The 16,983-nt window shown below is 36.0% G+C and overlaps 1 protein-coding gene across 1 annotated transcript in view; it reads right to left on the bottom strand.

The window, feature by feature from the left end:
• Positions 1-16,983, bottom strand: part of SLC26A7 (solute carrier family 26 member 7) — a 74,992-nt gene that overhangs the window by 35,785 nt on the left and 22,224 nt on the right. The window contains exons 3-4 of the mRNA XM_067292292.1: positions 14,094-14,266; positions 5,149-5,313 (exon numbers count right to left, since the gene is read on the bottom strand). Coding sequence (XP_067148393.1) covers positions 5,149-5,313; positions 14,094-14,266 — 338 coding nt within the window. The remainder of the gene's footprint in view (positions 1-5,148; positions 5,314-14,093; positions 14,267-16,983) is intronic.

The raw sequence follows: 16,983 nt of genomic DNA, 5'->3' as shown, positions 1-16,983 counted from the left end.
CTATTGTGTAGGCTGAAATTCAAACTGTATAGGGAGAGGAAATTAAAATCTTGGCTGCAGATTTAGATTGCGTTGCAAATAGCTTCTTTTTAAACCACAACATTAATAATAATCAAATCAAGCAACTGAGGTCTGTGTTTTCTGTAGCAAAAACTAAGATCCCTAAAATACATGAAAAGTGAGGCTTCTAGTTTTGTCAAAACAGAGATTAATAATTTTCTACACCAGAGAATCTATTTTCAGATAAATTTATAACAGTAACAAGATTTGAAAGTTTGGAGCTTAAATATGGATATTTATACTAGACAGGAGAAAGTACTAGAAAAATTATGTTAGGAAACAACCCTGTACTACCAGAAGGCTGGTCAATATGATGATAAAAGATTTTTTCCACTGCTTCGATTCTGTCATTCTTTGAAGAGACAATGCTCATTTTGCAGAATGAGTAAATAACAAAGTACTTCCTGATTTTCCTCCCTCACCCTTTCTAAGAATATTTTCATATTCTATTATGAAAAAAACAATAAAATTCTACAAAAAGAGTTGCAGAAAAAAATAAGAAATATAATTTTCTTAGTAAAGAGGGAGAAAGAAAGGGAATCCAGTCCTTTGAAAATTAGTTTTTAAATTTAGATTAAGAACATATAGCATAACACAGCACAAATGTTTCTTGGAAGCTGGAAAAGCATTTTAAAATCAATTCAGAAATTATTGACTGATCTTTGTTAATAATATGATCTATATATGTCATAAATCTAAAGAATAGTAATCAAACTACAGTTTTTAACCACATATTTGCCCACTGTAATGACATAATGTGGATTGTATCCTGAGTGGCCTGGGACTATTCTCTACACCCATAATTTTCCAATAATATATTTCGAGAGAGCACAGGGCTTAGCTTAGTGCCAAGCAGAAGCTGTGATTAATTAGAACAAAAGAAGGCAATCTGGAAAACTATATTGCAGATTGCCCAAAAACTCACCAATGGCTAAGCTAGGTCTAAGATATAGTGGTAAGAAAGGGAAGAAATCAATTGATTCCTGATCATGGAAATCAGAGGGCTATCGGCTTTTTTGAAACTAATAGTGTCCGTTGAAGTGTCAGCATTAGCTATTCATGTCTATAGTATTGAATTTAATTTTTCCTGACAAATTAAGACTTAAGCTTGGGAGAACCAATATAATGTTAATGAAGGATTACTAAAGAAAAAAGGAAAAGTTTTAGAAATTCTTTCTTTCTTTACAAATTGAATAAAAGGAAGCAACTATTTCTTCTGTTTATTTTTTTTTAAATATATAGCCAAATCTTCTAGACTTTTGTGGTAGCTCTATCAGACTTTGTAACAAACACTTTTATAAAAACAACCTACTGTTTTCTTTGGTGTTTCTGTTCAAATCACGCCCTATAATATGCACCCTACATCAGACAATAAGTACAGGTTTACTAGCATTACATAGCTCACATGAGTTCAGTAGCACTGACATCCCTGTCCCCAAAGGACCACATTTCTAAAGAAGCTATCGGAAACATCAGTGTTTGTTGTGCACTGAAACAAACCTGGCAGTAATACATAAATATTAAATCATTGACAACATCAGACTAAATAGCTTCTACTGACTACTCTACTCCCAGATAGTCGTTCTCTGAAAACCTAAAAACACCCACTTCATAATATGACTGGCAAAGCTAAATATGCAGTTAACAAATGTTATAACTATCTGTATATTATGCAGTTCACGTGTCATACTATCCATTCAGTTACTGTATTCATCAAAGGTGAAAATGTAAATACTAAATATAAGCTCTTCAAACTCAGGCTTGTAAAAACACTGATCCAGGATGTTTGAATGGGTATTTCTTAAATGAATGTTCATGAATGTTTCCTTCACAAACATCATTATGAATTTAATATTTTACATACTCAAGTTCATCATCTGATGATGCACTTATTGTAATAATTTATAAATTCTGCAGCAGGGCTTAGGTTGATATTGCAGTGTACAAAGTAATTATTCATGTCATTACATAATTATCAAAAATAAAAGATACAATAAAAGAGGTAGACATACTAGTTGAGCTGGTTGTCTCATAGTTTTTTTAATATTTTATTGCTAGTTTTGTGTAAAGGTTTTTAATGGAAATGACATGGCAATATTTGAGGAATCAGGGAACATTTCAGTGATCTTGGTGTCAATCTGCAAATATGTGGAAAAAGCAATTTTCTGACTTTGCATACATATATATATACAGATGCTGAATGTCACTGAAGTTTTACTATTTTCCTGGGAAATTACTGGCCTTGAGTTCCGCTATATTTTCACGTACTTTCACAGGGTAACAATGTACACTGTAGTGGTTTATATTCTAGAAAGGATGTCTATCATGATCCATTAATGAACTCCTCTGAGTTCTTTTTTAAAATGTATACATGAAAACCCAAAAGATTAGTTCCACAAATGAGTATAGATGTTGAAGCAAACAGAAGAAGAAATAAAAGCAAGAAATTGATTAAAAGAACTGTATGCAACAAATACAATTAAAGAGTAGATGACCTTATTACATTTTGAAAAGTGTTTCCTAGTGATTGAAGATTGTCCAGCAAATACAATGCGCTGTGGAGAAAAAAGCACCAGCTACTACTATGAACTGTATAGGGAACAAACTAAAAAAAGAAGGGATGATACTGGGAACGTGAAGATTTTTTTTCAGCTGACTTGCAACACAACCACAAGGATTTTGCAACAAATTTGCAACACAATCACAAAGGACCCCTTCTTCTGCAAAGTAGGTTTGCTAGTTGCAGAGGTTCATCTTGTAGTGCTGGATTTTCTCAGAAACTTGTGGAAAGATAAATATGTCTAAACGTGGATAAATGGCAAATATATGTTTTTCTGTCTTCAGATACTAAGTAAATCATGATGACAGCTTTTCTCTAAGCTGTTCCTTGTAAAAATTACACTTCAAATGTGTTCTTCCCTAACCATTTCTCTTCTTCACCTTTGACATATATCCTCCTGCCTGCCTTGAGGTTCCTTTGTGTAAAATCTCAGCTGAAGATGCAATGTGCAGCTTAATTGCAGTGTTACAAACTGCACATATGGAAAATTAAATTTAATAAATTACAAAAACTATGTTTAAACAGAAAAATCCCATAGGCTCAGTGCCACTGTGATAGATTTGTTCTCCACATATAAAGCTCATTTTTACATATTTAATTGTGATCTCACTTGCTATAAAAGACTAGGCTTCATTGGCTTGCTTTACTTTCACCTCTCTTATCACTCTTTATTAACATCTTGCCTTGCAGGCTCAAAAGCTGCCTGAGGCAAAAAAATAGGTTTTGTGAGTGGGAGGTGGTTGGGAGTGGAGAAATATAAAAAATAAAAGCAAAAATACCACTCTTTGGATTTCATTAATTTGCAGTAAAGAATACATTGAGAGAGATGATGCCAAATTTGCCTTTCACTCTCTAGTTGTGTATGAACAATAACCTACATCTAATTAGTATAGTTTTAACATAAAACTACCACCACAGAAACAATGATTGACAAAATCATTATCTGGTCCTTCTGACTGAGGTACTGGACCTTATTAAAGCAATCCGTAAGTCTGAACAGACACAAGAAATCTTTTTAAAATACTTGTATGGTACAATTTTCCCTTCTAGATACATTATTTATTATTCTTTTAAGTTGCATGGGGAGGTTGGATTTTTTTTATTTGTTTTTACACAAGTCTACAGAACAATTCAGAACCTTAAAAAAGTCAAGAAAATTTGTCTTTGGAAACTGTTCAAAGGGGCTTGATTTCAAAAGTGAAGTGAAAGGCAAAATCTTGTTTCAGATATATAAAAAAATACAAGAGATATGGGAATATATTTTCTTCAGAGGATTTGGATGACCTCATTTATGATATCATCAGCACACCAACATGGAAATATTTCCTTTTATCACTGCTGTTCTTTATTATTGCTCATAATGTATGTTTTGATTGTCTTGGCTGCCGTACTTAACACTAGTCATCTCTACAAGATGACAATATTCCTTTATGTAAGTATAGTCTCCATGGAAACAACATGAAAAAAGGGTGGTTATATTTTATATCAAGATATATTTATGAACAGTTTTTTAAAGGCTTAACAGATATTTTAATATATGATGAATCATTTCTAATAGTGTCAAAGGTAAACTAACTGCTTATAAAAATGGCTATGACATTTTTAGCTATATACTCACAACATATTGTGTTTATTACATGTCCCTAATTCTCATTAATATATTAGTCCTGTAAAAAACTTACCAATGGAATCTCCATATAAGGTATTACATACTATAGAAAATATTATAAAGAAATTCTAAAAAATAACACCTTCTTATCACAGAGTTCATGTTAACGAATTTCCAAAAATAATGGGGAAAAATAAAATAGTAGAGTAATGCAAGAAAATATGGTGTGTATTTTTAAATAAGGTGTCCTAATTCAGTGACTAACTAGATCTGGTAACCAACTCGCTAATTACTATCAGTTGATTGTAAATATCACCTTAGCAAGTAAATATAATTTTATAATGAGGAAAATATCATTTTGACAGATACTATTATAATACAGTTAATGCTTCTGTTAAGAGATTATGCTCACAACACCTGAACTTAGAGTTTGCTAGAGAAAGTTATCTTAGAGAATAAACGTGGATAAATGGGAGATCCACAAATCTTTTTACCACAATGATGGCCAGGTTACATTCAGCAGAGTATAAAGAAAATATGTTTAGAATAACATTTGTAATATATCAGGCTCCCTCCCACAAACTGTTCTAAAAAGAATCTCCACATACAGGTTCTCTATATAAGTGTATAATGTTTGTAATTGCTCGGGCTGATGAATGGAATTACTAATGCTGTACCACACACCTACTCTAAATTGGCTACTATATCATTTCAAAATAAGACCCAGTCCTGCTAATTTTTCATCCAGTTTTCCTAGCCTATTCTTACAAATGGAACTAGAAAGGTGAAGATTTTAGTATTGTATCTTCTCTTCATTCACATATTCATAACAAATTCCTCCCATGTATATAGCAAAAGAGCATAGTTACTGAAGAAAATGTTAGCTAATGAAATGACCCATTGCTTTTGCTGAACTCACATGAAAAATTCCCAGTGGTCCTGATATGTATGGCATTTTCATTCCCAGCAGATGCTTCACTTGCGAAGTCACAACATGTGTAGCTGCTCCTGTTGTCATTGCACTTATCACTGGTTCTGTTAGCAAGAAGGTGGCACTGCCCAAGTGCAGCAGAAACATCGCTACCTAAAAACCAAAGGTATGTATATCAGCAATTACAACAAAATGCGGCGGCCTGATGGTAGGGCAATGAGACAGAATCTTCTTAATAAACTGTAAGATAAATCAGCATAAAATACAGAAGTCTTCCGAAGAATGAATAAAGCTTAAAACGGAACACATTGAACTTTTGTGGGTGTACCTATGCTACCTTGTTCACCTCACTGGTTTCCCAGATTCAAGTATTTGTTAAGTTACAAAATCAGATTCAGAGAAACTACCATATGCAACACTTATTGTTTTCTCCTGCTCAAATATGTGAGCACAATAAAGAGTATAAAAAATCAGCTAATCAGAGCAACATAAAGTAAAGAATTCATATTCTCCCAATGCATGATCAGACTACCTAAAATAGTAAGTGACTAAGAGCTGAATCAGTAAGGTCTGAGAAAGGTGAGGGTGGTGCTAACATGCCTTTCATTACACTGATATTCAGCTTGACTAAACAAAGGGCTACATCTTGGTCCAGCTTATTTATTGGCAATATATAGGTATTGTGACAGTATAATGATTCCCAATGCGTGTAGTTTCAACAGGTACCAAACTCATTAGGTGCTAAAACAACTACTGAGATGCAAGCTCAGCCCTGCTCCAGACCTCTGTGCCTTTGGTTTCCTGGTCCCATGCAATCACACAGCTCCTTTGCTCCTCCAGTGACGGAGAAGCTGGAGGCAGCTCGTGCACCACCAGGTCTCCTCTGGGCCAGCAATGATGCTCTCTTTCCCCAGGACAGATCCCAGGCAGAACTGCTGACTTGTGGGGCCAGCTCGTCCCACGGGGACGGTGGGACAAGCATGCTGATGGAGGAGGGCAAGTTTCCCCAGCAGTGACAGTGGAGAAAAAGGGGAAAAGAGGGAAGGCCTACCCATAGTCTCCTGATATCCACTGATCCCCTGCATAGGGTTTTGTATACCACAACACTTGGTGCTCCCATGCTACAATATCATATCAAATGTGTCAAGTATCACCACAGTCAAGCATCCAGTGCCTCTAGTTATATCAGCTTCATACTTTGAGGTTTCTGGTTTTGCAGGTGTTCGGGGAAGGGAGCTACAAAAGTTGCTTCAGATCACAGGGAATATAAAATACTTTTTTTCTTTACTGAGAAACAAGGATGTTTATATAGTTGTTTGTTCTGTATAAACAAATTTTATAAAGTTAGAGTAAAAGTAAAATATTTTAAAGACCTTTAAAATCAAATTACTATACATTTGGGAAAAACTTGAAATAACTTAGAATATCTGCATACAATCAGAAAATTTAAAACAGGAAGACAAATTCAACATCTGATTTCATAAACACAATCCCATATATGAACTGGATTTCACCTCTAGAACAAGGAGTAGACTTTGGCCCAGCTATGCTCTACCTTGAAGATTATTTCACCTTTGTTACAACTTTATGGAAGTTATTTCAGATTATAAGCATATAATGAAAGAATAATACTCTTCTTTAATCCAGGAATCTGTTTACAACTATGGTAGATGCTTCAGAGGAATAAACGACAAATACAAAAAGTATTATGTGTACTACTGCATTTTCTCCCCTGATCCCAGACTGCAATCACTTTTTCCTCTGAAGAATGAGATTTAACAATTCTTCTTATTTCTTTGAACAAGGTTGTTACATACCTACAGACACTACTGTAGTTTGCTTAACACTTAATCCTTTTTTGAACCATATTAAGTTACTCAAATTATATCCCACTACAATGAGTTCTGGACACTCATTAGGTAAAAAGTGGTTTCTTCCTTTTACAGTCTTTTGTATTTGCTGTTCTTCTGTCTGAAAACTTACATGCTTTTGGCTGAGTGTTGTTTAAATTAATGCTTTCTGTGAGGACTATTTTGTGCTTTCCATATTAAATATCATCCTTTTGCAATATATTACAGTTTCCTTTGTTTTGTTTTCTTTTTAAACTAAAGCAATGATGTTTTTTCAAATGTTATCATTCCTTAGGCCTGAATGCCATTGTTTTTCACCATAAATCTCACCTGTATGCAGTGAGCTGCTACTATATTAGCATAGAAGAAACAAAAATACCAGACTGAATAGCTTTTAATTTACCAGATAAACCTTTAGTGAGCAATTACCTATTCCATCTGAGAGATCAAATCTGAGATTTTTTTTTCTGTATTTCTGCTAATAGCATGCAAACTGCTCCATACTATGAACAATCGGAACATTGATTGCTGTTCAAGATTGGACCTCGATAATGATAATTACTGTTATACCCAGAGTGAGTAGTAATTCAGTTTGTCAGGCCTAAAACTGATAATTACCAACTTCAGATAATTTGTTTAGCTGTTTCTTCTAATAGTGTGCTTATTCATATGTTTGAAACATTGTTCACCATAGCAAGGTTCAATAAGAAGCAAATTCTCCCTTCACTAGTGAGTTTTTTTTTTCCTAAGATCAGTTTGTAGTCTATAGATATGAAATTTCTAAATGTATAATAGCTTAGTTTCCAGAGAATGAGGTGGAGGTTTATGTAGCAGTAAGCCACAGTGACAATTTTGTGAAGTACCTAATATCACAGAGAAATATTAGTTAATATTAGTATTTCAGAGAAAACTGTTATTGTGAATTATGGGAAATGGTGTCATGACTCAAAAACTTAGCAAGTTGGTGTCAGAAAGAAGTCACTTCAGCATCATCCTCACATTTACTTTATACTGAGATTATTTTTTACTTTAAATCTTCAGCATTTTGGAAGTAAGTGACCCTCCTTCACAGGTATTAAATAAAAGGTCACAGTTAAAAATGTTTTTTATTGTTTGTTCATATATGGCTTCCATGACATACATCAAAACCAGGATTTCAGATATACTATTTATGTAGCCACTCAGTTAAACAAGCAGAAGCCTATGCTGGTCTCCACACATGGTCTTTTAATGTAGAAGATGATAACTCTGGATTTCCAGAAACAAAGGCAAGGCTTCATCAGCATTTGTGTCCTACTTTTTATTTACATTGTAGTTAAATAAACTAAATGTGTGTCCCTATGTCTTCCATAGTGAAGATCTGACAAGGAAGCTGCCAGGACAGAAAACGTGGGGAGGAGGGTGTGATTCTCAGCATGAGTAGGCATGGGACTTTCCTGCTGTCCTTGCAACGTTAGTAACGTACAGAAACTGTTTAGATGAACAGGGGGAAAAAAGTTCTTCTGAAACAAGCCCCTTGAATCTAGTTGCATGTGAGTCTTCTTGACAGATATACTCAATATAGTTAGTATTTATACGGTCCTGGATCAACTCTCAAGTTACCACGCCATGTTGGGGAACAGACATACAGTCCACAGCTTGGTGACCACTGCTTTTTGGATAAACGTTGTCTGAGACTAAGCTGAGCTGACAGCACCAAATTGCATCACATTGCACCATGTCATAAAATCTTTCACTCTCTGAGCGATAATCAAAATGTAGAAGGACGTTCAATATTCTTAAACAAATTTTCAATTATTTCATCTACTATATCTTTTCTGTGGTCCTGATGCTCCTTTTTGTAGGTTTCCAATCTTATTTTCTGATATACCATATGATTTTTCTTCCTTGGTGATGTACATAAACAGTAGAAGAAACTGACAGTTGAAGAGTCAGAACAACAAAAATAATATACAGAATACTGCCAAAAGAAAAGGTTTTTTTATTTGTTTGTACTAATACTGGTCTTTACTAAAACTGTATATGGAAAAAAAAATCACATATTTTAGGAGTGTCTCCATCATTTTTCATTTTTCAAGAATTTAATTCCTAGGGAATAAGGGAATATTTCAGAGAAAGAACAATCACAGTTAAAAAATTATTTGAAAGGTGCATGGCTCTAGTTTCTTTGTGCAGCTTTTTCAGTACATCTCCTCATACAAAAAGTCTCATTAGGAAGAAATAAATTTCTTTAGATGAATTTTGGTTTCACCAGATTTACATTGCTGATGAAATTCATATGAATGAAATCAGAAGGAGGCTCCAGAGAAAGGAAAAAACAAACTACAGGGGAAAGTTAAGGAGAGCAAATGCACGGTATGGGAGAGAAAACCATGGAAATAAATTATAACACCAAGTGATTAGACAGAACTCTGAAGTAGAGGAAGATGGGATTACCAAAAAAGAAAAAAGTGAAAAGAAAGCACCTATAGATAAAAGTGGAAAGCAAAGGTGAGAATGGGAGAAAGGTGATGCAAATGGTATCTTTTCTTACAGCTGTCTTTACTTGTCCATAATTTTACCCTGTCAAATAAAGATGATGATGAAGAATTAGCCAGGAGAAGAGAAATGAGTAATTGTAAAAGCAAACCCTTCTTTGTTCAGTAGTTCAAGCCCTTTTGGTTCTTGTCCACTTGCAATACTTTCTTCCCATGACGACGAGCTCAGTTTATTATTGTTAAAATTCCACTCCCACTGTGTTGTCAATATAACTTTCTAGCCAGTAAAAATTTTAATCACACAACAGGCTCTTTGGAAATCAGTAATATCAAACTTTCTGTCCACAGCAGCTGAAAGTCTGATATTATGATACCTGTTGCATGAATTGCATTTTGGAACATGGATTTTAAAACGTTCAGAACTGCGCATGCTGGAAGGTGTTGCTTCTTCTGAACCTTCAACAGAACAAAAAGTATAACTAGTGGTTGTCTTTCAGGATCATTCTCTGCACAGACTAAGGACACTAGGTCAGCCACAGGGAATATCTCTTGGAAGGCAGAGGTATAGACTGTAAGCATCTCCTTTACTATTTTGCATCTGTTATCTCAAAATAAGAGGTTGCAAAGGTAAAGGCATCTAAGGAAGTTCTGAAGACCAATAGCCATACACATACAGAGGTCAGCTTGGCTGAGTCTCCAAAATTCTTTTCGATCTGTTTCAATAGACATTAATTGGTAGCCTTTGGTCTTTTGAATTACAGCTCTTCAGGAAACATTTTTTAGCTTCTGATGGTGCGTGAAGAGAGCTTTTCTCCCTCCAGGACCTGGAAAAGACATCTTTCAATGGCCTTTCTGGACTAACATGCAGTACATCTTACTGTAATTGTGGAAACCAGGACTCCCACCCAGCCTAGTTTTCCTTTTTAAGATACAGAATATCTGCCTATGAGAAGCTATTAACCAAAGCTTTCCACTGTGATAGAAAAGAAACTCTTTCCCTGATTATCACTGTATAGTAAACCCTTTTGTTTGTAGTTCATAAAGAACTACATATAACATAGAATAGTGCAGCATAATTTTCCCCACAAGTAAACAAACTACTGAATAAGAATATTAGCCTTATAAAAACACAGTGCATATTTAAATGTGTTCCTTCTTTACTAGGAAAGCTGATAACAAACCGTCTAAATATGGTCTCCAGATAAGCAGTTCCTAACTTACTTTTTTCTAGCATCAAAATTGCTTTTCCTTACTCCCAACAGCAAGTAGCTTTCCTCTATTTATTCAGCATTTCCTCTATTATTTAATGCTAAATTTCCATTTATTATATTTCCATTTTTTGTTTAGTACAGACACATATATTCATGTAATTATCAGAATACTAACAGGAAAAAAAAAATCTTACCCAGCATTTTTTTTTAGGAATTTTTGATGCTATAAAGGCATCATTAAATTCTAATTACAAAATCCTTCCAGTTTGTTTCATTCTCTCATTTCCCTGCCCCACCAATACCTCTGAGGACATTTTTGTTTCTTTTCTAGAATATTTTGCATCAAATTAATTGTATGATCTTTCCACTATGAACTACTGAACCTTTCAGTTTTCGTATATCAATTTAACTGGTATAGAGCACAGTAATGCTGGCCCAAAACCTGGGGGTGAGGGGAAATCCTTTTTAATAGCAGGAAATAATTCCATTAACTTGGTTAGTTTCACATGCACTGTTTATCTTTATAGAGTTGCAATTATATACACATAAAAATATGTATTATACCTTCCATTCTGCTTCTAAAAATGAAATAGTCTATATGAATACAAATTAAATGCATGTGGTAATTAAAGATTTTATTTTATGTTTACTTATCTTCTCTTTTAATTCCATGCTATCTTCATGAGAGCGCCTCTGAAGATAGTCTCTACTTTTTTGTATATCCAGTTTTGGACCTCAATCAAATATCTTCCCTCTTTTATGAATACTCCCTCAAACATTAGATTTAAAAAGTGGTTTGGAATCTAAAATTAATTACTTGAAAAAAAATTAGGCAGCTAACCAAAAAGTTAAGAACTCACAATCTTCACCTATTTCTGTCTGATCATCACGAAGTAGCTCTAAATTTACTTGATATCTAAATCCCACTGAGATGCACAGAGCCTGCATTCCCTGAAGGGCTCAGCCAGCTTACTCAGAGCTTACCTAGCCCACAAATGCACAGTTATGTTCTTCACAAAAGACAAAGCAGCCACCAGCAGTTTTGCTCAAAAATGTAGCTTTTCCTTTGGCCTTCCCTCTCTGAATCACTTTTTTTCTTTTTTGTCTTTTTTTCTTTAGCATTATTTGCTGCTTAGAGAACTTAGCCATTCTACTGGAAAAACAGTATCAAATCACTTTTCTTGTCAAGGAGGTTCAAGTCTTTATCTCCCTCTACTGAGAAGTAACCAGCTATTTTGGAGCAGGACATTGCATCCCTTCTGTGGAAACTGGGCAAAGGAATGGAACAGTCATAGCATCTGCTGTTTTTTGTGTAATAGACTGGCTAGAACACTGCGTTTTATACTTCTTTTTTTGATATAGAGAAACAGTTTTATGGATCAACCCCAGAACCCCACTCTGCTCCCTTCCCAGATGAGTACTTCCCAACTAGAGTACGGAACATGACAATTTCACTTCTTGTTGTATTTCAGGACAACTTCAACAGAAAACTGTTTCCCCAAAATACATCATAATATTCCTCCTGTCCCAGAATAACACAGCTAATCTGGGGCTATTCATTAATTTTTACTTTAATCTGATAAGTGGAATCAGATCACTGACTTAGCTCTCTGTTACCAGCAAGAATCGCCCTGTCACCTTCACTGGGAAGTGCAGTAACTGCTAGCCAGGAGACTGGAATCATGACAAGAAGTACAGATTCTCGCACTTAACAACGTCTGGGTCAATGGCAACTTCTAAATAAAATTTAAACACAGCTTTGGTCCAGAGTTCCACTGGAATATCCCTGATCTCTAGCTTTAAGGCACTCTTCTGAGTTACGGGAAATAAATATTTCAATCTAGTCTCCATGCTCTAGGCAAATGCTGTAACCATCAGACTTGCATAAAACACTAGTGGCAGCACTACAAGTAGGGGTTGTATTAGTATGATTCTACTGAAAGTGACATTACTGAAGCAGGATAGGAGCCCAGGTCCTGTTGCATATGCTTGGCACAATTCCCTGTCAGCCCTACTTTGAAGACTCAGGCGGAGGATTTTCTAGCTTTCCTCATTCCAATCAGGTTTAGACGTGACATAGGCTGAGACAACTCAGCTGGAGCAGTTTAGGGCTTATATAAAAGCACAACTTCTCAAAATGAAAAAGAGATCCAGAGGATTTAGAAACATCAAGGGATTCTCCAACAGCTAAGCAAAGTTTTTCTGCATCAAATTTTGAAGTTAGATCAAATGCAGGCACCAACTTCCCGCTTTAGTCATTTTGTTCTTTAATGCATAAGCTTCTCTGGGGACCATGTAAGAGATTGTGAGGCTCTGAGCCCAACACTCCCACAAGAAGAGCTCTGTATATGCTCAGAGGACTTCATGTGGTTACGAGCAGTGAGTCCAGTCTCTGTACATGAGGCAGTGTCATTTGGCACCCATTGGTGCCAGCTCATGCAAAGGCCAGGCACAATCAGCATCAGGTCTTCTTTATGCTGTCTGTGGGGTTTCCCTCACACTCAAGTCATAATTCTGTGACCAATAAAAGAATCAATCAATCAAACAAACAAACAAACAGAAATAACCATGCTTCTTGATTTTTCTTACTAACATAAGCATATGCCCCAGTTCCTGCTGAGCATGCTGGCCACTGAAGATCCCCTTCTGAGCTCCTCACTTCTTCTTCTATGTGGTAGAGGGATCCAAAGCACTAAGCACAGAGGATCAGAATTCCTTTCAGGAGGCCAGGTACCTGTCCTGAGTGCTGGAATATTTCTTCCATTTGTAGATCTAGGCCTTAGTATTCACAAGGAAAGATGGAAGCCTTCTTTGAAGACTTAAGCAACTGGCAATGGATAAAGGGACTTGGTGTTTGTGGTCAGAAGAGGAAAAGAGAAGAAATTTAAAAGACCTCTGATCATCTGAATAAGCTTTGGAGAATCATTTGAAGACATCTGTTTTACTAATTTATTTTGCTGTAATGATGGGTGTGTGAACTCTAAAGAGAATTTAAAGATGTTTTCCCCAATGTTTTTAATTACTGAATATTGTATACTATTTCTCTTCAAGCCAAGAGCAACAGAAAACCTCAGAAATATGTCAGTGCTCACCAGAGAGCTGATTCATGTTTTGTTTCTGAAGGAGAAGGAAATGGAGAACAAACAGCAACTGAATATTAGAGTTGACTGAATGTGGTTTTACTTCATATTGCAAAACTCTAGGATCATGTATACAGACAATTACTACATCTCCACTACAGAGCAGTAAATTCTTAAAACACATTAATTTCATCATTCATGAGCATCTGACCAGATCCATAGTTTTTCTCAGAGAAGTGAAAAAATGTTACAAATGTCATAGCTATCACAAATGCTATACATCAGTAACATACAGATTATGTGTTCACTACCTACCTGAATGAGTCCTCCTAAAAATGAAACTGCTGCAGCAACTCCAATCCTCTGCATTTCAAATTCTGAGAGGCCCAAGACTCCTGAATTATTGTTTGTAGTGAAATTAGTTCTGATTGAAGGAACAAGACGTTCAACTGCATTGGCAGATATCAAGGAAGTTAAAGCAAAAGTTCCTATAGAAAAAAAGCCACAGATTAGTTACCAATAGTTCTATAGCTGTCTGTACTCATCACTAATGGTCTCTTTTTCAAAACTTGGCCGTTACGAGTGAAAGCGCCTTTTTGTGCATTCCCATCATGCTAAGAACAAATTTTATAGTCTTTTTTTTGCCTAACACAAATTTCTACATGTAAATCTCTTTTGTACATGACACACAAATTAAATGTAAATTTTTGGTGCGCATATTCAAGTAGACACATTAACAAAAGAGGCTGGAACAAAACAATTCACAATGAGTCCGACATACCACAGATGCTTTTGACTCACTGTGTGTGTGATGAAATGACTTTTTGACTGAGGGTCCCAAATGTTCACCATTCAAACTTTTAGGGCAGTCAATTCATGCTATATACATAGTACCCAAACCAATAGAGTTAGAAGATGTGTAGGCTCAAAAATGCAACTAACAAGCAACCTGTACACTAACAAATGGAGGCAGGTTATGAGAAACATTTATTTGCTGAAAGATGTAAAGCAAGTTTAGTGACAAACAGATAAAGATGATAATTCAATATTAAAAGGCACAGACACATCACAAAAAGCTCTAAGATTATAAGAAATGCGCTACTATGTCAGACCAATAGTCCATCTGGCACACTATGCCTCCAGCTGCATCGATCAGAGGTGTTACTTAGGGAAAGCACATGAGCCTGGCCCCTTTCCATAGTCCATTCCCCTCATAATCCCCTAGCATCCACAACTACTGTATTAGGAATGTTAGTGTGTGCACCCTTGTCTGGATCTTTTAGAATTTGTTTATGGATTAGTATTCATGAACTTGTCTAAACCCCTTTCTGAACCTGTATATACTTTCTGCCTCCACAATGTCCTCTGGCATCAAGTCCCAGGAGTTCACTATCAGCTGTAGTATCTTCCTTAATCTATACTTTCTTTTAAAGTGATCTCTTACCAGTTTCATTGAGCATGCCTGATTTCTAATGTTGCAGAATCTGCTGAATACAGTTCTACCTTCACCTTAGGCATATGCCTCCACAGCCGTATTCTGTCCCAGCTGAAGAATCCCACACTTTTTAGTGTCTCTTTATAAGACAAGTGTTCCATCTCCTAATCATTTTAGTTGCCCTTCTTTGTAGCATCTCTAACTCCATGCATCCCTCTTGAGATGCAGAGACCAGAACTGTGCACAGTACTCACGATGCAGTTGCACCAAGATGCTACATAGTGCCAAAGTGATGTTCTCTGTCATATTCTCAATAACCTGCCTGATAATACCCAGTGTTTTGTTATCTTTTTCAGCTGCACTGATCATTGTGATGGCAATTTTAGATAACTGTCAATGATGACTCCAGAATCTCTTCCCTTAGTTGCATCTGCAACCTCTAAATTCAACCTCAAGTAGGCATAATTTAGATTTGTTTCCCTCAGGTGCATTACCCTATGCTTATCTACATTCAAACTCACATACCTTTTTGCCCACTCCCTCAATTGTGCAAGGTCCTTCTAGGCTTTCTAACCAACAGCACAGTGTTTGATTACCCAGGACAGTATCATTCCTAAAACTGGAAATCTGTGCTCTCCTTTCTCCAAGTCAGTGATGAAGACATTGAGTGAGACTGGTCCCAGCAGCAATTCTTTGAGCTACCAGGGACTCCTCCATTCCAAAAAATGGCCACTAAGCTCTATCTTTTGCTTCTTAACCTTTAACCAGAAAAAAAATAATAAAATAACTTTTCTCCTAATACAAGGGCCATTTAGTTTCTTTAATAACCTTTGGTGTGGAACCTTATCAATGGCTGCTTGACCATTCAAATATTTTATTTCCAAAGTATTTCTTTTTCCACATGCTTATTGACACTCTTACAAAACTCCAGGAGGCCCTTCAGGTAGGATTTTCCTTTACTTTTCCTTTCCTTTCATTTTAATTCCTTTCCAACAGACTGTGATATCTTCATATCTTCAGTGATCTTATTTTTTTATTACACACTATCTTGTCAAGGGTGAAAGACAGGTCTACAGTTCCCAGGATTCCCTCCAGAGGCCTTCTGATGGATGAAATTACACTGGTAACCTGTGGCTGACTGTAGCTACAGGTTACATGCATTACCCAGCAGTCCTGCATTTCACATTTGAGTTCCTTCAAAACTCCCAGGCAAAAGCCTTCCAGTCCTGGTGATTTATTGGGATCTATCACATCCATTTCATGTACTATTTCCTTGAGGTATGTTTACTTCAGGTTGATCTAGCTCTGCTGATCAATGTGGCACGCGGAACACGTTAAGTGTAGGAATCTCCCCAGCACCTCCTGTAATAGAGGCCAACAGAAAGAAATCACTGAGCTTCTCTGCTAGGGGACTGCCCTACACAGACTGCCCATGTTACACTTTTGTCAAAAAGGCATCCCACCAGTTTCCTCCCTGACTTCTTGATTTTGATGTATTTTAAAAACTCTAACTATCAGTTTGACCATTCTCTCCATAGCACTCTTCAAATTCCGTTTTTTAGCCCTCTCGGCTTCCTGGATATATTTGACCTACCACATTTCATGGGCTTTCCTGTTCATCTCATTTGGTCAAGCTTTCTACTTTTTAAGTGCCAAACTTTTCCCTATGATAGTCGTCTTCTTTTTCCCATTGAACCGGGAAGGGTTTTTTTGGATCACATTTTCTTTTTTGAATCATGAGACACATATTTCCTGAGCTTATTGTATTGT

Source organism: Apteryx mantelli, chromosome 2, assembly GCF_036417845.1.
Source record: "Apteryx mantelli isolate bAptMan1 chromosome 2, bAptMan1.hap1, whole genome shotgun sequence".
Lineage (NCBI taxonomy): Eukaryota > Metazoa > Chordata > Aves > Apterygiformes > Apterygidae > Apteryx > Apteryx mantelli.
This window is presented reverse-complemented; position numbering and strand designations above follow the sequence as displayed.